Below are 27,250 nucleotides of genomic sequence, written 5' to 3'. Positions count from 1 at the left end.
CAGTCTCCAAACAAACAAGGTGTCGCCGCATCACTCTGTTGTTTTTTCTTCTATGCACATGTTGGACATGTATAATATGGAGGAACCAATTTCGAACACGTTGGTGTGTGGAAAACGGCCAGGCGGCTTCATCACGGCTGAAACGGGAGCAAGCGACGCAACACAGAGAGGTGGAGGGGCGGAGAGGGATGGAGGGGTGGAGAGGGATAGGGGGTTCGGGGGGTGCGATCTATATACCGTCTACTGGGATCCAACGGCCGCATTGGTCCTATAGTGCCTGCAGTGAAAAATAACAGATCTACAAGCTCATAGCGCACCACCGAGTGGCGCGCTACGAGCTTGTAGGTCTGCTATTTTTTGAAAAATCGTGAAAATACTCATTTCAGAAAACTGGAGGATTTAGAAGTATTCTTTTACATTTTGAGGTCAGGCCTAAATTGGTCAATACAGCGTATATGTGGTTCTCACGCCCCCAATAGCCTACTGGTCCGGTCCATGTCCCCCATGCCAAATATGTCCCTGAAGAATTCTACCCCCCCCCCCAGACACACACACACACACACACGCACCAACAAATACATAAAAATGGAGCTGCACCATTGATCCTGCCTTGGTCCGGGTGTATAGCTCAGTGTCCCGGGTTGCTCAGTCGGTAGAGCTCTTGCCTCCGGGACCACAAGTTCATGGGTTCGATCCCGGGCACCGGCGCCAACTCAGCGTAATGAGTAGAAACGGCTTGTGTGTGGCACAAGTCGTGCGGGAAGAACTGCAGGGAGCTGACGGTATATGTATAGGTGTGGAGCTCCACCCGATCAGCAATCCATCCCCCAGGGGGTCTATACTATAGCATTCTGACCTGAGATCAGATTCATACGAGGTTTCCACTGGACACACACTGGTCTGATCATTCTGATTAACCCATTTGAGTGGAGTGCAACCACTCCGAGGAACAGCAATGTCCGTGTTGTCCATGTGTCCGCCTATATGTGACGTTAATGAGCACCAGTATAATGTGTACCAGTAGGGGCGCTGTTGTGCCAGAAACAGAGAGAGGGATAGTGCTGCACTGTTGCCTGCTAATGAGCCTACATTTCTAGGAAGGGAAAAGGTACATTATGAACGAACCACTTAAAGGGGTAGTTCACCCCCCCCCAAAAATGAAGAAAAGTGATGAAAATTTTCTATCAATTTCACACCCCATGATGCCTTGAATTCACGGAGAGATCAATTTCGTCGCGTTACTAAGGTTTGATGACCTGCTCAAAGAGTCTCCAAAGGGTCTGCTATATTATAGAGTCTCCAGCGGTCGTCAAATTATCGGCGCAGGAACGCAACAAAAACGGGGTGTGTAATAGAATTATTTTTGAGCTCTAGCTCAAGACAGCTCACATATTTCTTCATTATCATTGTCATTCTGAAAAGATTCCTGAACCTATACTGTATGACATGTGTTTTAATGGTAAAAATTAAGTTACAAGGGTTTATAGGAAAGAGTCGTGTCCGATGAAATTGGTGTTTTAACCCATTTTAGGCGGGCACCCCTTTTGGTGTAAGCATTACGTTATGCTTTAGCTATTTAAAAATAGCAGATCTACAAGCTCATGCGCGCTACGAGCTTGTAGGTCTGCTATTTTTGAAAAATCGAACAACGACTGACATAGAAACATAGCTTTTTCAGAAAACTGTCATTTAGAATCTGATCTCAGGTCAGAATGGGTTAAAGTTGAGAAAAAAAAGCAGCACACTCCTCTACTTTGTCTCGAGTAGTAATTTGACAGAGCAATTTCCGCTTGTAATTGAATAGTATTTAACCAGTACCGCTCTGCACCAAGCAGGGAGTTTAACACAGACACATTGTGCCACCCTGCCCCCTGCCTGCGACATTCGCTGCTGTTTTTCATAACCCCAATTTTCCCAGCCAGTGTTCGACACGATAAAGGTTGCGAGTCGTGCAGAGTTTGTTGTGAGTGAGTTATTGAACCAGAAACAAGTATGCAAATCACGTTTTTACTGCAGATTTGAAAACGGCCTCTTCCCCTCTCTCTCTCTCACGGCCTCTATGTCTCTCCCCCCGTCTCTCCAAGACACACACAAACACGCACACGCACACACACGCACATTTGTGCCTGCAAATTAAGCAATTGCAAAGATTTCCTGAATGGAATGCAATTTGGTTAGGGGTTCTCTGGAAGGCATTGTAAAATGGTGCAAACCAATAGCTCTTAGAACACATTGATACTGTTGTCCCTTGGAGCGTCCTCCTGACACTATAGCTTTAATATTGACGGATGCGATGTGTCTTTGTCACATACTATTGATGCTGTTTGGACTTGATTTCCTGTGCCATTCATTCACATGCAAGTATGAATATATCTGCTGTTATTGTCCAACTGTTCTCTGACTGACTGGAATCTACAGCATACATTTTGTCTTTAAATATTCTCTTTTGAACAACAAAAGAAATTGCTTAAGAAAACGGTGCTTTTGTTTATACAATTTGCTGTGAGGTTTTGGTTTATTTATTTCCCACCGAGCGGAGGTTTGTTATACATATTTATATTCTAACATCTTGCCACTTGCCTGCCAACTCTGCCATATGCTCCTGTGTTAATTGCATTTAGTGCGTCCAAATGTTTTGGGCACTTGATCGCAAGCATTCCCCTAGAAGTTGATGGTTTTGTCAGGTAATCAGTCCGGCTATATTAGTGCCAGCACTGAAGAGCTGTCTGGCTCTCTCATCTGGTACATGTTCTCATCCCATTTTGTTTGGAATCAGGATTTTCCCCATGGGAGTTGGTGGGGAAATCTTTTTGCTTGATTCAAGTGATCCATTATCGTTGTGAAGGGTATAAAGGCCATTCATTTTAAGGGCCTGCCTTTATTCATCTTAGCCTATTAGTTTGTTCCGCCATTATTTAACTTTTTTTTTTTTATCAATATGTCTCAGTCCATTGGTCTTTTCCAACTCAGATATTGTCGCTGTCGGGCGGAAAACCTTGTCCAAAACTTTTAATTTTGCAGGAATGGACGGTGGACTTTCATGAAGCTGACCAGTATATAGGTCAAGTTCGGGAATGGAAAGAAACCTATATATATAGCGTCCCTATTTTAGACAAAAAATCACTCCCAGTGAGTGCCTTATACCCCATTCTGGGCGGGAACCCCTTTTGGTATTAGCATTATGTTACGCTTTAGCTATTGAAAAATAGCAGATCTACAAGCTCATAGCGCGCCACCGAGTGGCGCGCTACGAGCTTGTAGGTCTGCTATTTTTTTTAAATCGTAAAAAAATGTGGCGCAAATCTTTGAATATATATTCTTTCAAAGTGAATGTTTTTAACTGAGTTAATATTTTTAATTTGGTTTCATATTTATAAAATCCTCACAGACAAACTTAACCATGTGTTTCTTCACCTCATCTCACCTTGTGGATGAGAGATGAGGACCGGGGTGGCTCCAGTGTAGATCTCGGACTATATGAAATCAACATATAGTTGAGAGTCCAAATGTGCACATTTTCATTTTTTTATCCCACGATTTTGCCTTCCTCTGCCTACTTGGGGAGAGCAACGGACTGGCCTCCCCGGTTGGATGTAGCGCGTGGAAGGAACACTGGTTATTCCAACCAGTTCCTTTCCCCTCCATCCAGCACCCCGGCTGGCCAGAAGGAGGCATAACATTTGTGCATCCCGATCATGCAGAGCCCCCTTGTCTCACATAATGAAATAAAATGATAAAACATAATGTGGAACAAACATTGAGGTACTTTTGTGGCCTATACTGCCAGCTAGCATACAAAGTTCGGCACTGATCCGTCCAGTGGTTTGTGACACACACACACGCGCACGCACGCACGCACGCACGCATGCGCTCATAGATGGCTATAGAAATGATTATGTCAGATGTCTTCTCTTGCATGCTGGGGGGGAGGAGGAACTAATTAGTGGGCATGACTGCGAGTGCTCGGCTCAAAATGTATGGCTCTCTTTCACTGAAAGCAGGTATCACTCCGATCCGCTATATAGCCAGAGAGCAGCATGCGGTTCATTACTGACTCAGGGTACTGCCACAACATAGCCTAAAAGATTTTGCGCAGCCGACAGTCTCGGCTGTCGGCAGCCGAAAAACCGGGTTTTTAGACAGCTGGTGGATGGAGAAAATGCTCCACTTCCGCCGACGACTTGCGCGACGGCCAGCCTACATCTGACGCTCTCCTCCGCGGCAGATGTAAGCTGCCGACAAGCATAAAAATGAAGTGTGTCACCCGGCAGTGATAGGCACTAGCCAATGGAACAGATGCAGCCTGCAGCCCATCCACTGGGCGGTTATTCACTTGTAGTTTTCTTCTTCACAGACCCAAACGCCCCTGGGAGGGACTTGTGAATGTCGAGGGATACAGGGAGATATCTGGGCAGTGGGCACCTCGAAGTAACATTCTGTCAAATTGTTAACAAAACATTGAAAAATCGTCTGAAGAAATGTGAAGCAGTGGTTCTCATGTTTGCTTCAGATCACCCCTGTAATCTTTTCATCCATGGCACCCCTGGCTGAATTACATTGTCATTTACTGTAACCCTGATCCTTGATGACATTGAAAATAACTTCATACTTTATAAAATAGCCCGTTCTCTTCAGCCTCCACAGCCCTACTCATCATCATCATCATAATCCTTCTCCGTGGTGGTCTAGTGGTTAGGGTTTGGCGCTCTCACCGCCGTGGCTAGGGTTCGATTCCCGGTCAGGGAACACTGTTTTATGATGAATTCCTGTTCTGTTCTTTAACTATATAGAAGTGTCTATTTGTACGTCTTTAATGTTTTGATGAATTGAACAATGTGGACCCTGTTGTAAACAAGTGTAATGCTTAATTGGGTCGTCCACTCACAGTTAACAGTCTTTGTATTGAGTTTGTGCTTGAAATGTATTGTAATTCTGCAAACTGTTAATAAATATTTAAATCAATCAATAAAAAATCTCCTTCTCCTTCTCACCGCCGGGTGACACACTTCATTTTTATGCTTGTCGGCAGCTTACATCTGACGCGGAGGAGAGCGTCAGATGTAAGCTGGCCGTCGCGCAAGTCGTCGAAAACAAAACTAGTGTAGCCTCCGCCGGGAGGCGAACCCGGGTCCCCCGTTCCAAAGGCACGTACGTTAACCAGTCGACTAGAGTCACTAGACAGTCATGACTCGATAGCCAAGTAGCAACGCAGCAGCTTATAGCCTACACTAGAATGCGCCTTTGTCTGTGTCAACATCTTGTCACTCACGCCCACTTCGCCAACCAAGAAATATAGATGACTACAGGCCATAAATAGGCTTCCGTGTGCGTCTCCTGAGGGGACCGCCCAAAGCCCCGGAAGAAGTCAAAGTGTCGGGAGCCGACAACCGAAACTGTCGGCTGCGCAAAATCTTTTAGGCTATGGTGTGGACAGGGCCTCAGTGTGATCCGACACACTGTGTCGATGCATAGCGTTCGCCCGCCGTTCGCTCCTCGACGCAAGTAATGTGTTCCCGCACAGCCGTCCATGCTCCGATGCCGCAATTCAGATGTGAAGAAAGGCTTGTTTCACACAGGACGCGTGTGTCTGCGATTGTAATAGTGATATAAGTGAGTAAACGTATAGACGTTTTAGAACTATAAAACCACCTATAGGGAGGATATGGAAGGCAGCTCAGTGCCAGGGAATTGGGGAGCCTTTACTGTATTCATTGATGTACAGTATATGGATGGATGAGCATTTCAGCTGTGGTGTGGAGTCTGTGAGTGAAGCGCAGAGAGAGAGAGAGAGACGCTTGATGTTTGTGTGAGATGGAAGGAAGGTTAGGGGAAGGAAGGTGCGGGCGGTCCAATAATAAGAACCCAGCAATAATAAGGCTAGCAGAGTTGGAAATGGAGCCGGCGACGCCGGTCCATGTTGACTTTTTTCCACTGGATCAATTTGACGGAGGCGCTCATGGTGCACATCCACATTTTGTGCCTGTTTTGAGCGGCTGCTTATAGTTATAGCCGCTCCAACATTTGACCTGTCTGTCTGGTGTATAGGGTGTCTATTTCAGCGCGGTTATACTGTGGTTACTATAGCTGTTCCTTTTCGTCTAACGTCAGTGACGTATAACGATTATGTAATCCAATTAACCCATTTCGGCCTGACGTCAAAAAAAAAAAAAAAAGTTCGCTCTGGAGATTTGTGCCGCATTTTTACGATTTTTCAAAAATAGCAGACCTACAAGCTCGTAGCGCGCCACTCGGTGGCGCGCTATGAGCTTGTAGATCTGCTATTTTTCAATAGCTAAAGCGTAACATAATGCTAACACCAAAAGGGGTTCCCGCCCAGAATGGGGTATAAGGCACTCACTTGGAGTGATTTTTATTTTTATGATGACGATGAACCGATCTACAAAAACACAGATCACGGAGCTTGTAGATCTGCTATATTTCTTCTATATATTTTTGAAAACATTTTTTGTCTAAAATAGGGACGCTATATATATAGGTTTCTTTCCATTCCCGAACTTGACCTATATACTGGTCAGCTTCATGAAAGTCCACCGTCCATTCTTGATGTGGACCTTGAATATGGCCAGCTTGTCCTGGCACAGATTGGCCGTGGTCCCGTGGATAGCCACTGAATTATTAACCTAAGTACACTACGCAGACCGTAGCAGCCTCTCTAAAAGGATGGAACTCACCTCTTACACACCTCTACTACTGCAACAAAGTCCAATACGTTATTAAATAAACATTAAACATTCAATAAACACCCAAGAGCTATAGCCGTAGGCTATATATATGGCATCGGGAATTTCAATCCTTGACTGGCATGTTGATGAGCTAACGTTTCTTTTGACGCTCCATAACAACACCACTGGTTTTCATTGGTTAGCCAAACCCTCCTCCTCACTCGACAGAACAACTCTCTTACTATACCTGCCCCGTAGAGCCCCATATGTATAGTTCCCTGAATGCAGGTTTAGGAAGTCTATGATAAGCTTCGGTATAATTGGATGGTCAAAAACCAACCAAGCAGCGAGGCCTGATGATATTCCGCAGTGGATCCTGAGAGACTTCACCTGTGAACTCAGTCGACCCAAATATGACATTCTGAGGGAGTCCTTCCAGCAGGGAGAATTGAATTGAATTTAATTTAATTTAATTTAATTTAATTTAATTTAATTTAATTGAATTCAATTCAATTCAATTCAATTCAATTCAATTCAATTCAACAAGGACAATCAAAATAAAACAATGCATTTACAAATAAATATTGGATATAAATAGGAGGTAAATATAGGCGTAAACAGAGCTGTGTTACATTAACACTTTGGGCAATACTCTAAAAAGATTGTGCATTTTCTGTCAGAGATAGTTATACAATATACATCCATATAGGAGACGTTAAGTGATACTTTTGATAAACAGTGTACACACAATGGTTCCTTAAGGTGCTTGTATTTCATTTGACATCCTTCAGCTGTCACAGCAGCTCACCTGTCTCTCCACACCAGAAGAATGCCATGGTGGTGCTGATAGCTTTAGATGCCTGCTATTGTTTTCCCCAGTACCCTTCTATTGTTTTCCCTATACCAGGGATGTCAAACTCAAATACACGGTGGGCCAAAATAAAGAAATTGGTAGAAGTCAAGGGCCGGACTGTGTTTCAACACACGGGCACCGCGGTCAGGAGGACGTCCCAGGCAAATAGCAAAAAAGTAAATGCATTTAAAACTGAAAATGCATTATTATTAAGCTCAGTTTCCTGTTCCATGATCCTCACAAAGCAGGACTTGTAGTATTATAGTGGTCCGTGCAATATACCAGAGGGCCAGTTCTAATACTAATTCAATATCATCCCGCGGGCCAAAGATAATTCATTCACGGGCCTGATTTGGCCCCCGGGCCTTGAGTTTGACATATATGCCCTATACCCTTCCACAGAGCAGTAGTGTGTTGTTGTGTACTATTGTTTTCCCTAGTACCCTTCCACAGAGCAGTAGCGTGTTGTTGTGTACTATTGTTTACCCTATACCCTTCCACAGAGCAGTAGCTTGTTGTTGTGTACTATTGTTTTCCCTAGTACCCTTCCACAGAGCAGTAGCGTGTTGTTGTGTACTATTGTTTTCCCTATACCCTTCCACAGAGCAGTAGTGTGTTGTTGTGTACTATTGTTTTCCCTATACCCTTCCACAGAGCAGTAGCTTGTTGTTGTGTACTTTTGTTTTCCCTATACCCTTCCACAGAGCAGTAGCGTGTTGTTGTGTACTATTGTTTTCCCTATACCCTTCCACAGAGCAGTAGCTTGTTGTTGTGTACTATTGTTTTCCCTATACCCTTCCACAGAGCAGTAGCTTGTTGTTGTGTACTATTGTTTTCCCTAGTACCCTTCCACAGAGCAGTAGCTTGTTGTTGTGTACTATTGTTTTCCCTATACCCTTCCACAGAGCAGTAGCGTGTTGTTGTGTACTATTGTTTTCCCTAGTACCCTTCCACAGAGCAGTAGCGTGTTGTTGTGTACTATTGTTTTCCCTAGTACCCTTCCACAGAGCAGTAGCTTGTTGTTGTGTACTATTGTTTTCCCTATACCCTTCCACAGAGCAGTAGCGTGTTGTTGTGTACTATTGTTTTCCCTATACCCTTCCACAGAGCAGTAGCGTGTTGTTGTGTACTATTGTTTTTCCTAGTACCCTTCCACAGAGCAGTAGCGTGTTGTTGTGTACTATTGTTTTCCCTATACCCTTCCACAGAGCAGTAGCTTGTTGTTGTGTACTATTGTTTTCCCTATACCCTTCCACAGAGCAGTAGCGTGTTGTTGTGTACTATTGTTTTCCCTATACCCTTCCACAGAGCAGTAGCTTGTTGTTGTGTACTATTGTTTTCCCTAGTACCCTTCCACAGAGCAGTAGCTTGTTGTTGTGTACTATTGTTTTCCCTATACCCTTCCACAGAGCAGTAGCGTGTTGTTGTGTACTATTGTTTTCCCTATACCCTTCCACAGAGCAGTAGCGTGTTGTTGTGTACTATTGTTTTCCCTAGTACCCTTCCACAGAGCAGTAGCTTGTTGTTGTGTACTATTGTTTTCCCTATACCCTTCCACAGAGCAGTAGCTTGTTGTTGTGTACTATTGTTTTCCCTATACCCTTCCACAGAGCAGTAGCTTGTTGTTGTGTACTATTGTTTTCCCTATACCCTTCCACAGAGCAGTAGCTTGTTGTTGTGTACTATTGTTTTCCCTATACCCTTCCACAGAGCAGTAGCTTGTTGTTGTGTACTATTGTTTTCCCTATACCCTTCCACAGAGCAGTAGCGTGTTGTTGTGTACTCACTGTCAGGGACGTGCACTCATAGACATCAAAGGGGGCTTCAGTCCCTGCCCTTTTACCCGTCTGTAAAACAACTGCCCTTTCCAGACCACAATTGCATGCTTTTACTACATGGTGAAAGAAATGCAAATGCCACTCCCTTCCATGCCATGCCGGAACCAGCATTCAGGAGAATTGCTTTTTTTTCCCCGAAGTGAACCTGAACTCGAACGCAGCAACGCAGAAATAAAGTCAGAAATTCAAGATTTACTTGAGTAAAGTACAAAAGTATTGGCATCAAAATACTTCCATCACTGATCTTTGTTATCATTCCTACTATCAACAAACTCTACACGTATAGTAACGGGAGATTAATAAATAGCAGACGTGAAATGGCCCTCAATAATTGTACAGTACTGACAATAGGGCGGCGGTGGCTCAGGGGTAGAGTGCCTGGATGGTAACCGCAAGGTTGCCAGTTCGAACCCGGGCTCCCCCAGAGTTACTGTCGAAGTGTCCTTGAGCAAGACACTGAACCCCTAATTGCTCCCGATGTGCTAGTTGGTGCCTTGCATGGTTTCCGCTGCCATCGGTGTATGAATGTGTGTGTGAATGGGTGAATGTAATGCACAATCTCTGTAAAGCGCCTTGGATAAAGGCGCTATATAAATGCACCATTTTATAATTGTCCAATATAGAGCACCGAATCCTAGGGTGCCAGTCCACAGGTTTGTATACTTTTTATGTGCATTGAAATCCCCATAAGAGGATTTTAGATCTCTTCATATAAGAACTGTGTTTGAAAAATAAACCGATCATCCTGGCCTTTTCACTCATATGGATATGAAGCATCGACTGAGGGTGGAAATGTATAAATATACCCAAAGAGTAACAAAATAAGCTCTAGAAACGAGTCAAAACAACCCAGAGACTACATTTCCAGGTAGGCGGGTGGCTGCAGCTGCCCGTCGGACAACAGAAACTGACTAATTTAAAAATAAATGTTTTTATTGATATTTAATGTTTGGTGGTTAGTACGAGTCGAGTCACCGCCAGCTGAGCTTACGTCAATGAGGAATCTCAGGAATGCAATGTGTTGACAGCTGGGCGTGACGTATATTAGCAGCGACATTGCTTTCATATGTAGTTTCAAGGCTTTTGCGGCCAAATTAATTCAATTTTCTCCAGAAACTGGCTGTATCAAATATGAACGGACATCATTAACAACGCACAGCCACCCCCCTGACAGAAAGGCCCGGATGATCGGTTTATTTTATATGAAACGACCTAAAATCCCCCTATGAGGATTTCAATGCAAATAAAAAAATACATGAACCTGTGTACTGGCGCCCTCTACTGACAGTGACGTCAGACTTCGGTGCTCTATAGGTAATAGAATGGGGGGGCAGAGAGAAGAGAGCAGGACATAAATGGTTGTAGCTTTCAAACAGTTGGCAATTTCAATCACATACACGAGACATTGTTCTATGCATATTTTAAGCTTGATAGTTAGCCATTGATAAACTGTTAATGTGAATTGTTGGCGGTGACTAAACTTAACCAATGATTATATAAACCAATAAAAATAAATGTTAGATGTTTATTTTTGTTCTCTATAGCCTATCCTTTTTATTTCAGACCACTTATCATCAGCAGAACACCAGCCTGTTATTAACAAACAACCCCTATATACAACAATACCACTTGGTCACAGGGTGACAGCTAACCTTCCAGCCTGCAAAGTGCAGTAATCACCAGCTACTTTTACAGTGCACGACATTGGAATTATACCTACTTTCCATGAGTACAGTCACGTTGTGGCAAACAAACTTCATGAGAACTATAATGCGGATAGCCTGTTCGGAGCCTGTGGCTGTTCGGAACGTTTGCCTGTTCAGGCCGTACATATAACTGCACCTGGTTGGGCTTTGTAATGCAGAGCTTTGGGCGAGGCTTGTCCGAAAACAAGCGCTCCCTTTCAGCTCTCATGCTACAGTAGGCCCTATAGGCCTATGCACATGTATACGTGTGTGTGTGTGTGTGTGTGTGTGTGTGCGTGCGTGCCTGCGTGCGTGTGTGCGTGCGTGCGTGCCTGCGTGCGTGCATGCGTGTGCATATGTATGTATACAGTAATACACACAATTCCATTAAATCGGCATTAAATCTCATTAATCTATTTAATTCAATGTAATTACATTTTTATCCCATCCCATTCATTTTGCTGTAACATTTCTTCTAGGTATACAGCACAGAAATTACAAGACTAACTAATTGTCTGCCTGGAAGATGGCGACAAAGGCCAGTTAGCTGTGCCATGCAGAATTCGGCAGATTACCATGTTCTCACATCCGGGTCACTCGCTCGCAGACCTCCATTGTAAGAAACGGCTTGTGTTAGCAGTAGCTCACGCTGTTTATATTTCGCCAGAAGCGGTATATGCCGGGAGCGATGCGATCCGATCCAGAATCCCAAATCACATCCGAACCAGGTCGGATGGATCATCACCAGAGATACGAGGCAAGGACATATCCTACCTTGAATGGGAGCTCTATGGGGCTGTGCGCAAACATCCTTGCGCTGGGGGTGACGAAGGCGTTGCCTAGAAACCGGGTCAGTGTTAAATGTTGATTATATTTTAAATGACGGAATACTCCGTCAAGAGCAATATTAAAGTAAACGAGAAAAAGTGTCTGTCTGTCTGTCTGTCTGTCTGTCTGTCTGTCTGTCTGTCTGTCTACATACTTTGCACACAATTTGCTACATAATAAGGCATGCGTATCCATGCCTTAAAATGTGTGCCAAGTCCGAATCTCTTATCACCATCTCCAACCGCATTGTCCTTCTTCAGTCCATTCTGTGATTAGCCACCTGGTCCCTTCACCGTAACCATCGGGTGAAATAATTGTCCAGTTAAGCAGCTCTGCCCGGCCACCTGAACACGACCAGGAGACTTGAGCCAGGCCCATATTATTATCCTTCAAGCCAATATATCAGCCAAACAGATGACTTTGTTTGACGTCATCTGTGTCTGCAATTATGCAACGGATGTGTTTCGATTTCTTTTTTCTTTTCTTTTTTTAAATTAGGGATGCAAAATAGCAGCCCTAATTTGAGCATGCCATTAACCCATTTAGGCCGGACGTCGAAATAAAAAAAAACGCTCTGAAAGAATATATATTCTTTTTACGATTTTTTCAAAAATAGCAGACCTACAAGCTCCTAGCGGTGGCGCGCTATGAGCTTGTAGATCTGCTATTTTTCAACAGCTAAAGTATAACATAATGCTTAGTTAAAACACCAAAAGGGGTTCCCTCCCAAAATGGGTTAAAAGCAACATTTCTATAGGTATTAAAAAACGTTCAGATCTACAAGCATGCTCGCTCACTACATGCATAGTGACCTTGTAGGATATATAGTTTTTTTTTTGTCATTATGCCAAACAATTCCTTGCCAAACACTCGCTCGCCTATTAGTTTGCATTGCACAGTGCGCCCAGTGCGCTATTTCCTAACGCACCCTATGTGTCAACCCACATAAGGGCATCGTGCTCATGCTCACCCATACGCACATCTATCTATACAATGCACCGTGTACTCCCACACACAGCACAGGCCTATATACGTATGGATACATTCATAAAATCAGTTTGTATTTGATTGATTGATTGGATCATTAAGCCCTATATAAACACAGGTCTCCCGAATGTAACGTGGGGGGTTGATGCATGTGATTGAATGGTTTATCTATACAAGATCTGTGTAATTCATGTTGCAGTTATACTGTAGTATAGTAGACATCTAACAGGAACATTGCCAGCGGTCACACGCTGACTTTCTTTGCTATATCTTGATAGCATGCAGTGCATCATGTATAGAACCCCTGGCTGTTAACCCATTTTGGTGTTAGCATCATGTTATGCTTTAGCTATTGAAAAATAGCAGATCTACAAGCTCATAGCGCTACGAGCTTGTAGGTCTGCTATTTTAGAAAAATCGAAGAACGACTGACATTTTTTTTAATCTGATCTCAGGTCAGAATGGGTTAATCAGACCAGTGTGTGTCCAGTGGAAACCTCGTATGAATCTGATCTCAGGTCAGAATGGGTTAATGCCTCCGCCAGGCAGCGCAGACTGTCAGCGCAAAGGCAGATGCAAGCGAGACATCTTCCTCTGCCGTTGCAAGAGCCCCTGCCAAATAAGCAGGAGTTAAGTACTTTGCATGAAACCAATCGTTGCTAATTTGGGTGGTTGTGTGTATGTGTGTGCGTGCGTACGTACGTGCGTGCGTGCGTGGCGCGTGCAAGCTGTGTGTGTGTGTGTGTGTGTGTGTGGGCTGTTGACTGTGATTTGCGACCGGTGTCCACCCCCAAGAGAGCGAGCCGACTCTGTATAGGCAATAAGATGAGCTGCTGATTGCGTTGTTTGTTCGCCTCTCTGTGGGCCTCTTAGACAGAGACACACTGTGTGTTACTGGACAACGAAGTACATGAAGATTACTAGGCAGAGCACAGCCCAGTCAGACCACACTCAGTGTAAACAATATTACTCACCGCACAGGTAGCCTGCACACACACACACACACACACAGGACAGAGTGGAGAGGAGAGATGGAGAGGAAGAAGATACAGGACCTTTTTCTTTCTTTCTTTCTTTCTTTCTTTCTTTCTTTCTTTCTTTCTTTCTTTCTTTCTTTCTTTCTTTCTTTCTTTCTTTCTTTCTTTCTTTCTTTCTTTCTTTCTCTCTTTTCGTACTTGAATTCTTCCTTCCTTCCTTCCTTCCTTCCTTCCTTCCTTCCTTCCTTCCTTCATCCGCAGTGAGTAGATTATTTAAAATAGTGTCATGTAGCGCACCATGTGGATTATTTGTCATGACAGCAGTCAAGCCATGCAGGGAAAACACAAACATGTGAATCATTATGCAAGGATGCACTAACATGTGTGTTTCAACAGTGGGCACCAAGTCAACACAAAATGTGTTAGTTTGTCTTTGAATAAAGCTCTACAGAAACAGCAGGCAGGGTATTTTGTCTTCTTACCCAGCGTTTGAATTTCCAAGTGAGTGAGCATGTGGTGGAACATAACTCAAGTACTGTACTTAAAGATAGGGTAAGTGATATATGTTTAGGTTAAAACAAAAAAGTGTCTTTTGATGCCTTTACCTACTTGGGGCTCTCGACGCCGAGATCATCTGTGGACGTCTTTTTAATAGGAATTGATTACGCTTCACAACTCTGTTCTGTAAGCGCTCGTAACACTCCCGGATCCGGTGCGATGATGTAAACAGGAAAAAAAAAAAAACGGGAGTGAAATGTCTGCTGGCTTATGCTGTCTATGTGTTATAGAGATTTTTAGAATCCTGCGGGGCACGGTGGCACAGTTGGTAGTGCTGTCGCCTGACAGCTAGAAGGTCCTCGGTTCGATTCCCGCTCGGGGCGCTGTGGGTGCTGGCGGCGTGTTTCCTCCTCCGCGTCATCAGTGCCCATACCCGAAGGCGGGGTTGGCGAAAGGGCCTTTCTGTGTGGAGTTTGCATGTTCTCCCCGTGTCTCCTAGGGTAGGTACCCTCACAAAAACATGCAGTAATCCTGGTCTCTAAACTGCCTCCCCCTGGCCAGCCGGGGTGCCTGATGGAGGGGAAAATAACTGGTTGGAATAACGTGTTCCTTCCATGTGCCAAAGGAGCAACTTGGACACTCACGCATGAAGGAAGCATGAGTTAAGTCTGTTGCTCTCCCCAGGTTGGCGGAAGGTGTGTAGAGCCCAGGATCACATTAGATGATTGACACTGGGGTGAAAAATGGGTTCCAAAATCGTGGGATAAAAAATATATAAAAAAATATATATATATTTTTTAAATCCTATATCTCGGATTCTTCTTCCAAGGCATCAAAACAAGCTTGATTTGCGGCTCATTTCGATATGATCGTTGGTTACAAGATGTATCTTTTGGGTGAATTCAATTTCATTCACGCAACGTGCACATATCAATTTTACACTTCCTGTTTCTAAGTTTCCGAGAGATACGGCTTTCAAAATAAGATGGTTATAAGCAGGGCTGCACACAACTTTTTTGGTCTAGTACTCAGAGGAGCACCTGGAGGAGTCACTTGGTGCTCCTAAAATGCGGCGACCCATCTCGCCGGATGGATAAAAGAGGGATGCATGAATAACTTATAGCAAAACCACATTTATTGGATAAGTGGGGAGTCAATGGAGAGTATTGCAACTCTAGATTCATCCCTTTATAAAAATAAATCTAGAGTTGCAAATTGCAGCTATAGGTGTATTACAGCCCTATATTATATGCATATTCTAATACAGACTTCGTAATACTTCCTAAGGATAATATGAGCATCAAAGCAATATTTAGATATTAGACTTTATTTTATTTATTTAAATAGCCGATCTACTAGCTCACAACGTGTTGCGGAGGCGACACGTTGTGAGCTTGCAGATCAGATATTTGTTTAACATACGACACGTCGTACGGCGAAGCATAGCTTAGCATACGTCAGGCTTCCCTTTTTTTTAGCCGAGGCGATGTACACAGTCAACACAGAGTCAGACACACATGGCTCCTCGGTGCAAAATAAATAATGTAGGCCTACACAACCCGGCTTTACGATAAAACCTGGGTGACTGAAATTCTTTGTCTCTGTATAAAAGGTGCAGTTTTTATCGGCCAGATTGGGATGCTCACAACATATTTTGCACCACAACTCGCTGCGCTCAGCATTAGTTTGGAGCCAGCCGACATCATCCAAACACTTCTCCACAAACACACCTTTTCTGTGCGGTTCAGGTGGTGGTTCCGTTTGGCGTCTCTTTGGAGGTGGTGGTGCTGGAACACCAAAATAGTTACTTAATGGCGCTTGCTTCTTGGACATTTTGACGAGAGTTTGGCTCCGTAGTAAACTCCTGTCCTCCTCCCAGTAGAGTAGCAATCAGCATTCATGGATTTGGAATCCTCCCTCGTTTGAGTAAGGACGCGCTGTGATTGGCCACAATGGCCAGTGCACTCTCGCAAGACGTGCTGTGATTAGCCAGTAGCCACTTTGAGTGGCAGTCGGTGGGAAATGCTCTCGCCACAGAATTTACTAGCGGGTATTCTGGCCATAATTATCATTCTGGGCGGCCCCAGCTGTTGGTACGCAGAAGCGCTTCTCGGCGCTTGATTGACAGCGCATTTTTAATTTTGACGACGCATGCGCACTGGCTTATGTGCAGCCCTGGTTATAAGATTGAAGTGAACTGGGCAACCGTGGCAATGGCAGTGTTGATGGCGAATGAGTGGTGCCGTGTCATTAGTCAGAAGGTTCATTGTTCCGAAATTACTATCCCTATCTCTAACCCTAACCTAAACCTAACCGCAAGCACGGGAGCAAACCTAAACCTAACCGCAAGCACAGAAGCAGTGCATGTTCGGACTAACGGGACTTCGGATCTATGGGCAGTTTCCGAATGAGTTAATACTTCCAGTGTCCGGGTAGCTCAGTCGGATTCAATCCTGGGCACCGCCAGCTCAGAGTATGAGCCGGGAGCTGATGGTAGGTGTTGCGCTCCACCTCAGCAATCCATCTCCCAGGGGTCTAGACTAGAGCAAATATAGACCATAATATTCACATGGCACATGGCAGCCATTAAGTTAGCCATACATGTAACAGCAGGAGCAGATATACTGACAATTAACCTGTCCAACCTCCTTACTTCACTACCTCTCAGTAGCAAATATAATACCGAGTGGCGCGCTACGAGCTTGTATGTCTGCTATTTTTTTTAAATCTCAGGTCAAAATGGGTTAAGTAAAATATTTAAATTCACCACTGGCAATGAGGCTATGTTTGGTACATATGCATGCTGGGGGAACCCTGTTGTGCGCGACACACAGTGAGCTAATCTTTGACATGGCAGGGGAGGCCTGTTGTTCTAAAGCTTCCTAAATCCCTACTTTGTGATTTCCGGAGTTTACTCTAATTGACATCCAACCATTGGGCTTCTTGGACAGCTTGCTGGCGTCTGCCCAAGTTCTGGCTGCCTGGCAGTGCCCGCGCATTGTACTAGTGCTGGAGACCAGCAAGACCAGCAAGCAAGCACCAAGAAGACCACTTTGTTTTCATTCTCTGCAAAGCTTTTTAGGCCAATATTCTTCCTCCCTCCTGGTTCGTGACAGGCTTCCGGAACTATAGTTCTGTGCACGAGTTCTAAGGAAACGTTCTGAAACCTCCCATCATCACTTTGTAGTTAAATCACCTCCCTTGTTAAGACGTCGGACGAAAGAGCATGTTGAGAGCAGACAAACCTATATACTGTACCTATTAGCTATAAGGGAATATGTCGTTAATTTGGTGCTAAATAACTTTGATATAGTCTATGTACGAAACTATATAAGATTGCTCGCGGGTTTGATTATGTAGTAGCAATATTTTTAAGTTATTGCAGGGCTACTATACCCACTCTTCTTGTATGAATGTGCATCAATCAAGACATGCTTGCCCACGGCCATTTTGTTTTGCCTTTCCCCCTCAGAATGCAGGAGAGGGACCTGCGGAGCATGTGCAGACGGATGCTGCTGGTGACCGTCTGCTTGGTGACTCTGTGGAGCCAGCTGACCAACGCGTCGTCACACAGAAGTCACATAGGTATACACATACTATTTTGATGTACTTGATGTATTTGATGTAGTAAGACGCGCAAACGCGGGAAGCGAACGCAGCTCGTACATTTTTTTTTTTTTTTTTTTTAAGTTACGTTTTTTTTTAAGTATTTTTTTGTGTGTGTATGTGTGCGTGTGTGTGTTTTTTTTTAAGTTTTCTTTACGTTTTTTAAGTTTATTTAAGTTATTTGTTTTTAAGTAAAGTTTTTTTTGTGTGTGTGTGTGTGTGTGTGTGTGTGTGTGTGTGTGTGTGTGTGTGTGTGTGTGTGTGTGCGTGTGTGTGTGTGTGTGTGTGTGTGTGTGTGTGTGTGTGTGTGCGCGCCTGGCGTGTGTTTCTTGGTGGGGCAAGGATGCCTATGTTGATCGATCTTTGGATCAAAACAGGCTACTGGCTCCATGGAATTTGCTGTGCACTTTCATGCTCCCCTGTGGGATGAATCCTACATATTTTTGGTGCCCCGCCACTCTGGCCCTCCCCCTTGTGTGTGTGTTATTTGTGTGTGATACTGGTGGCGGGCGGGTGGTGTTACAGCGTGACACACTTACTTGCTTACTTGCTGATGGTTGTCCATCGAATCTGATGATGACGTCCACTTATGTCCTTAACGGTGAGTTCTTTGGTGGCTAAAGAGTCCAATCCTGGATTTACATGTTTTATTGCAGGTGGGGCATGGGTAGGTTGTAGTGGTGGCGTGACACACACACACACACACACACACACAGACAGACAGACATGTTCTGCTAGGTCTCATAATTTGTGCTCATTGCGTTCACAACCATGTTTTTTGTTCTTGCGTACTGTAAATCGCTCTGGATTAAGAGCGCCTTCTAAATGGGAACGTTTGCTGAGCACCAAATCTCTACATACCTCCGTATTCACACAGGTGTCAGGTTGGGTGGTTTCTACATTTTTAACCAACGGTTTACGTTTCCCCCAAAACACCTTTTCCCTATGGTAGAGGCTTCCGTAGCCACTGTCTACTCTAGAATCAAGATTGTCCCTCTGTGCCTGCCGTAGTGTTGATCCGCCCCCACTCTGAATAACGTGTGTCTGATATGCTCGTGATATTACGTATTACATAAGTATATCTGACATGGTGTCAGAAACGAGTCAAGCACAAACCAAACCAGGCCTGGGGCCGTGGCTCAGCGGTCCAGGCACCTTGGCCGGTAGTCCGAGTCTGGCAGTGTGCCGCGGGCTCGACTCCCGATCCCGACGGCCTTTACTGCATGTCACCGCCCCCCCCACCCCCCATGTCTGTCCCTCTGTAAAAAATATAAAATAAAGGCGAAAGCCGCAAAAAATAAAACATAAAAAGAACAAACCAAACCAAGCAAAATGAACGCATGCATAAACGAGGACGTCGACATTTTATTGACCGGGAGTCAAGAGCATGGCAGGAGTCACACAGTCAACCTCACACTACACGTGTGTTACAGCCTGAATGTTTACGTTGTAGGACAGGGGGCCGGAAATATATAGCGGATCTACAAGCTTTACAAGCGCGTCCGCTGTACGGCAAGGTATATAACTCCAGCTTGGGAGTGTACTGTAGCTGTTCTCACATTTCATTTTATTGCACCATCGCCGTGTTTGCGGCTGACAGTGGCTGGCTGATAGGAATACTTTGGCATATCACCCAGACTTAGTAGAAATCCAACGTGTTCCCATAGCGGGGGTGTCGCATTATACTTAGTTTAAGACCTAAGTCTCCAGCTGTTTGACGCTGCCATTCGTCAAACAGCTGCTTCCATAACAATAATCAACCGCAAAACCTTTACAACCCTACAAGGTGCACATAATGTTCACACCTCAGAGCTGCTTATAAGAGCTGTAGCGAGAAAACATAATAATAATAATAATAATAATAATAATAAATGTAATAATAATAATAATCATAATCATAATAATCATAATAACCTTAAATAATATTCCAGAGATGAATGCCCTGTTTTATACCATGTCATATGTAAGGCCAAATTCGTGAAAATAGCTGATCTATAAGAGATTGTAGATCTGCTGTTTTGGCTATTTTTGGCTATATTCATTTTGCTTATAATGACCAAAATAGGGGCGCCACTTTGAAAGCGTGTTTTTTTCTGATTAACAGCAGCTTATTGCAGTATAAACTGCCTCTTAAACTGATTGCATTTAATGTTATATACTGCACTATAGGGGGGCAAAAAAACCACAGTGGTTTCTTACAAGAATTACATTATGCTGCACACATAGCCTATAATAAACATAAGTGGGCTATCATGAATTAAATTATGAATGTATTCATATCATTGTCTCCACCAGGCCGAAGGCATGGGGAGATAGTATGTTTTGCACTCCGTCCGTCCGTCCGTCCGTCCGTCCGTCCGTGTGTCTGTCCGTCCGTCCGTCTGTGAACAGCTAATCTCCGACACCGTTAACCCGGTCGATGCCAAATTTTGCACACACACTCCCTGGATGCCAACAATGAACCTCTGCCCCAACATTTCCAGAGCGGCCTGTTATAGTGCCACCAGGAGGCCGACTTTTGAAAAACATTTTTCTTTATATTACTCCTCCAGATTCTGTCCAAAAATCCTGCAAATCGTTACACACTATCTCTATAGTCATGTGTTCAAGATGGATCTGTCCGATATTTCATATTCCAACCAATTTGGCTAACATTGACTTTCAAAGTTTGCAGGATTGGCCCTTTTGAAACAAAGCCTCAACTCATGAACGCAGCGTGCAATTTACGTGAAATCTTTCACAGACTTTCCTACTATAGGCTGAGGAATATATCCCACCCTTTTCACATTGGCCTGTTTTAGCGCCACCAGCAGGTGGATTTTTGCAAAACACATTTTTGGAACAAAATGCCTCAAATCATCCAATTGCCATTAATGGTGTAAGAACAAGTGGCACCCTTTTCATATTGGCCTATTGTAGCGCCAGCAGGAGGCCACAACCTGACCTGGCCTGGTGGAGACCCGAGAGGCACTTTTTCTAGTTTCCAATATCATTATCAATTAACAATTGATAAATATGCACAGGCGCGCCATATGCATATGTTACAAGTTGGATTCTATACAGACCTCACTGTACATAAAATGTCTCCACTAACTATACTAATGACGTGTGCACACGTCTTTAGAAGTGTTAAATGTTCAGTGGACTATATAAGACCTATCTATGCTGATCACAGTGTGTTGCGATTCCTGAACCTTGGTAAAGACTCTGCCATCATTAGCAAGCCTTTATAAGCAGCCTATACTGCAGGTCACTACAATGAATGGAGTCGGGAGAATCAGTCTGGTTGGAAGGTGCGAAAAAAGGTTGCTGACGAAATGCACCATGAGAGCCGACGGACACCAACGGATGGCTTCTTTAGGGTCTTTGCAACCAGGGTTGTGGAAGTGTTGAGTCAAAGGTGGGCTCACCTTGACTTCTGTGCCACGGGGGATTTTCACACAGTTTACTGTAAAGAGTAAATATAATCACCCTGCAGGTCTACTGGGGTGGCAAACTGTGTGTGTGTGTGTGTGTGTGTGTGTGTGTGTGTGTGTGTGTGTGTGTGTGTGTGTGTGTGTGTGTGTGTGTGTGTGTGTGTGTGTGTGTGTGTGTGTGTGTGTGTGTGTGTGTGTACACTGCATCCTACATCCAGTACCACAATGACAAAGAAACAGTCGCACACATATTAAATGGTTGCAGCCACTATAAAGGACTGTACATTGCCAGACATGACCGTCTGGTGGACCTGGTCTCAGACAAGATCAGAGGCTGCCCATTTGATTTGTATATGGACACTTGCTTTACATCCAAACTTATGAAATATCAGCTTCTGGTGGAACGTATTATGGCCTTGGGATATAACTGTCAACTTATTGTCCTTGTATTTGGAAGTCTGGGCCATGTCCATAAACTTGTGCTCAGGGGTCTGCAATTGGGTGGATTGTTAAAAACAAATGCAAAAAAGCTGGCTAAATACTGTTCTGTCTCAGCTACTATGGGCAGTCTGTCTGTCTGGAGAAGGCGTTGTTTCATTTATCCCTGTAGGTGGCTTAAAAAAAACAAAAAAACAAAACAAACAACCTGTCTAGTAGTGTCAAGTAATAGTATGTAAACAATGTGCTATATATATTTTTTTTTTTCCTTCTTTTCCCTCTGTGTGTTAAGCATGTGCAGCAGCTATATCTGGTTGGACCATATAATGTATAACCTAATTCTGATCAGTGTTTGGGTCTATTGTATTACGCCTCTTGTGCAGATCAAAATAAAATAATTCAAATGTGTGTGTGTGTGTGTGTGTGTGTGTGTGTGTGTGTGTGTGTGTGTGTGTGTGTGTGTGTGTGTGTGTGTGTGTGTGTGTGTGTGTGTGTGTGTGTGTGTGTGCGCGCGCGTGCGTGCGTGCGTGTCTGACAGTCGGTGGTACTATGTATGTCCTCAATTACAATTTACTCAAGTACTTCGACTCCACTACATCTCAGAGGCATATATTTTACTTTTTACTCCACTACAATTATTTGAAATCTTAAGTTACTTTAGATTTTTAACATGTATACAAAACTCCTATTAACCCATTTTGACCTGCGATCAGATTCTAAAAAAATGTCTTCTACATCCTGACAGTTTTCTGAAAAAGCTATGTGTCGTTCTTCGATTTTTCAAGAATTGCAGACCTACAACGTGTGGCGCTATGAGCTTGTATATCTGCTATTTTTCAATAGCTAAAGCATAACATAATGCCCAAAATGGGTTAAACTTAAGCTTGTGGATCAGCTAACAATATTTGCACATTTTTGTAAATGTTCATACTTTTATTTGGATGAAATAAGAACATTTTGCTGCCAGTTGTATGCTGGGACTTTTACTTTGAGGTACTTTGAGGTCTTGCTAAAATTGACTTGAGTAAAAGAAAATTGGACAACTTCTGCAGCACGGCTGACAGTTGGCCCCAAGCCAACTGTCTCCACGTTAACTGCAAAAACAAAAACATGAACAGCAAAGGAACTTTGATAAGATAAGATATCAGAAACCCAAGGCTATATACGGAGACGAGCCCAGGGAGAGAGATAAACATCACCAGCCAGCGCATCGTCACGGTCGGGGCTGAAACCTCGTATATTCTAAACTGTTACTTTTCAGGAAATGGAGAAAAAAAGAATAACCTTTCTGTTGCAATGGAGTTATTGTTTATAGCCACAAAACCCACAGACACAATTTCCAAATGTGGCCGGCAGAAAAAAAGCAGGTATAGTTACGAAGAAAGAATCGTGTTTGTTTGCGAAGAGATCGGTATGCAGAAAAGATAGTTTGGTACATTTAAAACCCATTTTGGGCGGGAACCCCTTTTGGTGTCAGCATTATGTTATGCTTTAGCTATTGAAAAATAGCAGATCTACAAGCTCATAGCACGCCACCGACGGCGCTACGAGCTTGTAGGTCTGCTATTTTTGAAAAGTCGAAGAACGACTGACATTTCTGAAACATATCTTTTTCAGAAAAATTTCATTTTCAAACAGACAAAAAGAGTGTCCTTACAGCGGCTGTCGGCTATTGAGACACACGCTAAATTTGATATACCGGTAGTATTGCTCTCTGTGGTCTACAAAAAGACGGAAAGTTACGTGAAAAAACTTTTAGCCTGCTAGGCGAGCTGTTGCTCCCCGACCCATGAGCCGTGGGCTCATTGCCCCCCCCGGTGGGCATGCACAACAACATGGGTTAACGTCTGTCCCCATGCAGGCTCATAATATTCCTCACAGTCTGTACAGGAAAGGACACTGCCTCTCTCTCCAAACTCTGCCTTTATCTTTTCATTATAAAAGCGTACATTTATTCTCGCATCACCGGCAGGTAACCCACATTGACGGGAACCGGCGTCTCTATGTTCACTTCCTTCACCCCTGGTTTGGCAATAATTGTATAATCCAGATTTATCCGATGGGTCGAGAGCCACCACAGTCAGTCGGTCGTATAGAGCCACCACAGTCAGTCGGTCGTATAGAGCCACCACAGTCAGTCAGAGCCACCACAGTCAGTCGGTCGTATAGAGCCACCACATTCAGTCGGTCGTATAGAGCCACCACAGTCAGTCGGTCGTATAGATTTATCCGATGGGTCGAGAGCCACCACAGTCAGTCGGTCGTATAGATTTATCCGATGGGTCGAGAGCCACCACAGTCAGTCGGTCGTATAGAGCCACCACAGTCAGTCGGTCGTAGAGAGCCACCACAGTCAGTTGGTCGTATAGAGCCACCACAGTCAGTCTGTCGTATAGATTTATCCGATGGGTCGAGAGCCACCACAGTCAGTCGGTCGTATAGAGCCACCACAGTCAGTCGGTCGTAGAGAGCCACCACAGTCAGTCGGTCGTATAGAGCCACCACAGTCAGTCGGTCGTATAGAGCCACCACAGTCAGTCGGTCGTAGAGAGCCACCACAGTCAGTCGGTCGTATAGAGCCACCACAGTCAGTGGGTCGTATAGAGCCACCACAGTCAGTCGGTCGTAGAGAGCCACCACAGTCAGTCGGTCGTATAGAGCCACCACAGTCAGTCGGTCGTATAGAGCCACCACAGTCAGTCGGTCGTATAGAGCCACCACAGTCAGTCGGTCGTAGAGAGCCACCACAGTCAGTCGGTCGTATAGAGCCACCACAGTCAGTGGGTCGTATAGAGCCACCACAGTCAGTCGGTCGTAGAGAGCCACCACAGTCAGTCGGTCGTATAGAGCCACCACAGTCAGTCGGTCGTATAGAGCCACCACAGTCAGTCAGTCGTAGAGAGCCACCACAGTCAGTCGGTCGTAGAGAGCCACCACAGTCAGCCGGTCGTAGAGAGCCACCACAGTCAGTCGGTCGTATAGAGCCACCACAGTCAGTCGGTCGTATAGAGCCACCACAGTCAGTCGGTCGTAGAGAGCCACCACAGTCAGTCGGTCGTATAGAGCCACCACAGTCAGTCGGTCGTATAGAGCCACCACAGTCAGTCGGTCGTAGAGAGCCACCACAGTCAGTCGGTCGTATAGAGCCACCACAGTCAGTCGGTCGTATAGCCAGATACAACAACGTAGCCGGGGAGAAAGAGAAACGTTTTGGAAACCATCAACAACACGGGGAGATGGAGCCACATCATGAACTGATTTTGCTGCTCATAAACGATATAGCAGGAATGAATAGCTAGTACATATAGCGGGGTGGCTCTTTAAAGCTGCTTTGGGTGTTTTGTAAAACCCGAGAGAGGGCACGCAATATGGACATTTCACGGCTGTCATGGGTGGATCACGCCGCTGTTTTTTGCGATTAATATGAAAACTAGATCATAGTTGCTAGGGAAGGGGGGGGGGGGATTTGAGAAAAAAATAAAATAAAAATTAGTCACATCTGGGTTAATATGAAAATACCCGATTTACAAGACCGATGACACATGACACGCTGTGGGGCGTTTGGAACAGCTATTTTAACTATACTTTCTGCACCACAAAAAAACATGAAATGTTGAAAGTGGGAGATACAAGGTTTATCTGCCCGACGACAGCATCAATAGAACAGGTTGCTGGGTTGTCTTCTGGGGATGTTTTCCCACCCAGGGACATGCAGAAGGTTAAAGGAAGACAGGGGAAAAACAGCAGAATTCATTCAATCAACTTTTTTATTGTTTTTGTTTACTGCCAGCACAAATGGAAGACCTTTGCTTCTCACTACGGGCTACGGGAACAAGTATAAAATGGATGTATTGAATGTAGGGCTGCAACCAACAAGCAATTATTATAGCTTATAGTATTCCTGATTAATCTGTGATTAATACTAGTCCATAGCTATCGCAAACTAAGGTATTAGCATGATTGCTAATAGAAAAATATTAGAAAGATATTTACAAGATACATAACTAAACCAATTACAAAAACAACGCCCTGAATGATTAATTTATTATTAAATTAATGGTTTAACCCCTATACTTATATAGATATACTTATATATATATGTAGATACATAATTGTCTTAAATCTGCTTTCTCTACGGTCACTGTACTGTATACTCAACACCGTTGTGCAACACTGCTGATATGCTGGTGGAAAAACCAGGAGGCATCCAATCAGTGTTGTTTTTGGCAGCACATTTCTATTTTAGTTTAGTCATAGTCTTTGGACTGAAACTTCATTTCGTTTTTGTCATATTTTAGTCACCTGGAATGTCTTAGTGTTAGTCGACTAAACGTCATATAAGATTTTAGTCGACAAAATCTACAGTTGATTTAGTCGACTAAAATGTATTTTGGCGGGCCTTGATGCCGTCGTAATGAGTGTTTTTATACAACAAACTGAAAATAGATCCAGTATAAGTACTTTTACACTTTGGTTGCATGCTGAAAATAGCCGATCTATTGCTGCGTTGTCCACTAGTCCATTCCTAACATTTTACTCTAGTTTTTATTTGTCGGCGAAATTGTCAGTATATTTAGTCATCGTAGCTTAATTTTAATTTAGTTTCCAGTTTTGTCAGTGAAAAAAGGTGGTCGACGGACATTTTTCGTCTTAGTTTTAGTCGACGAAAACAACAACACTGCATCCAATCCTATAGCCTAGAGGGCCATGCAGCCCCGTCTCAGTCTCTCTCCCCGGACCGGGCCCACAACACTTAGGCAATCATGCTGCCTTGTCCCCGAGCTACGGAGGTCAAGTCAAGGTGGGGCCAGTAAACAAACCTCTTTAGCCCCTCTGTTTATCGAGGTGGGGGCCCCTGGACGGAGCAATTGAACCTTTCACCGCGCACACTGATGAGAGCACGCTGAGCGCCCAGCACACACATAACCCCCCCCCCCCTGTAATAAGACTACTGCATCCACCCAGAGCTCCGTTCAACATGCATTAGCTATTCATGAAAGAGTGCAGAGTGGGAGAGAGAGAGAGAGAGAGAGAGAGAGAGAGAGAGAGAGAGAGAGAGAGAATGTGGCTCTGATCTGAGAGAGAAAGAGTTAGAAAAAGGAGCATGACAAAGAGAGAGGCAATAACAGGATAACCATTAGTTGTTACCGACGGTGTAATTTTTAGACTGATGCACAGCACATCAAAATGCATGCATATGGAAATATTTTAGCATCCCAGTCACAGAGGACGATTTCCCTGTCTGTTGAGTTGAGTTAACTACAATCTTTCTGACCTTTAGTTTAGGCCTATCTCACACTGTCTAATTTAAGAGGAAATAAGTCAAATCTCTCATTTAATGCTGAAATGCACAGGGGAGATATACTACACATTCGGGGCGGCAGGACGAAACGTAACAACAGCACTTTTCTTGAAAAATAAAAAACAGTATACTCCTTTTA

At 44.1% G+C, this 27,250-nt stretch overlaps 1 protein-coding gene across 1 annotated transcript in view; it reads left to right on the top strand.

Moving 5' to 3' along the window:
- tafa3a (TAFA chemokine like family member 3a) overlaps window positions 1–27,250 on the top strand; it is a 150,249-nt gene that overhangs the window by 69,424 nt on the left and 53,575 nt on the right. Inside the window, exon 2 of the mRNA XM_083771400.1 lies at window positions 17,822–17,934. Within this exon, the coding sequence (XP_083627526.1) occupies window positions 17,823–17,934 (112 nt within the window). The 5' untranslated portion in view covers window position 17,822. The remainder of the gene's footprint in view (window positions 1–17,821; window positions 17,935–27,250) is intronic.

The sequence above is a fragment of the Protomyctophum parallelum genome (genome assembly GCF_964188405.1).
Source record: "Protomyctophum parallelum genome assembly, chromosome: 8".
Taxonomy (NCBI): domain Eukaryota; kingdom Metazoa; phylum Chordata; class Actinopteri; order Myctophiformes; family Myctophidae; genus Protomyctophum; species Protomyctophum parallelum.
This window is presented reverse-complemented; position numbering and strand designations above follow the sequence as displayed.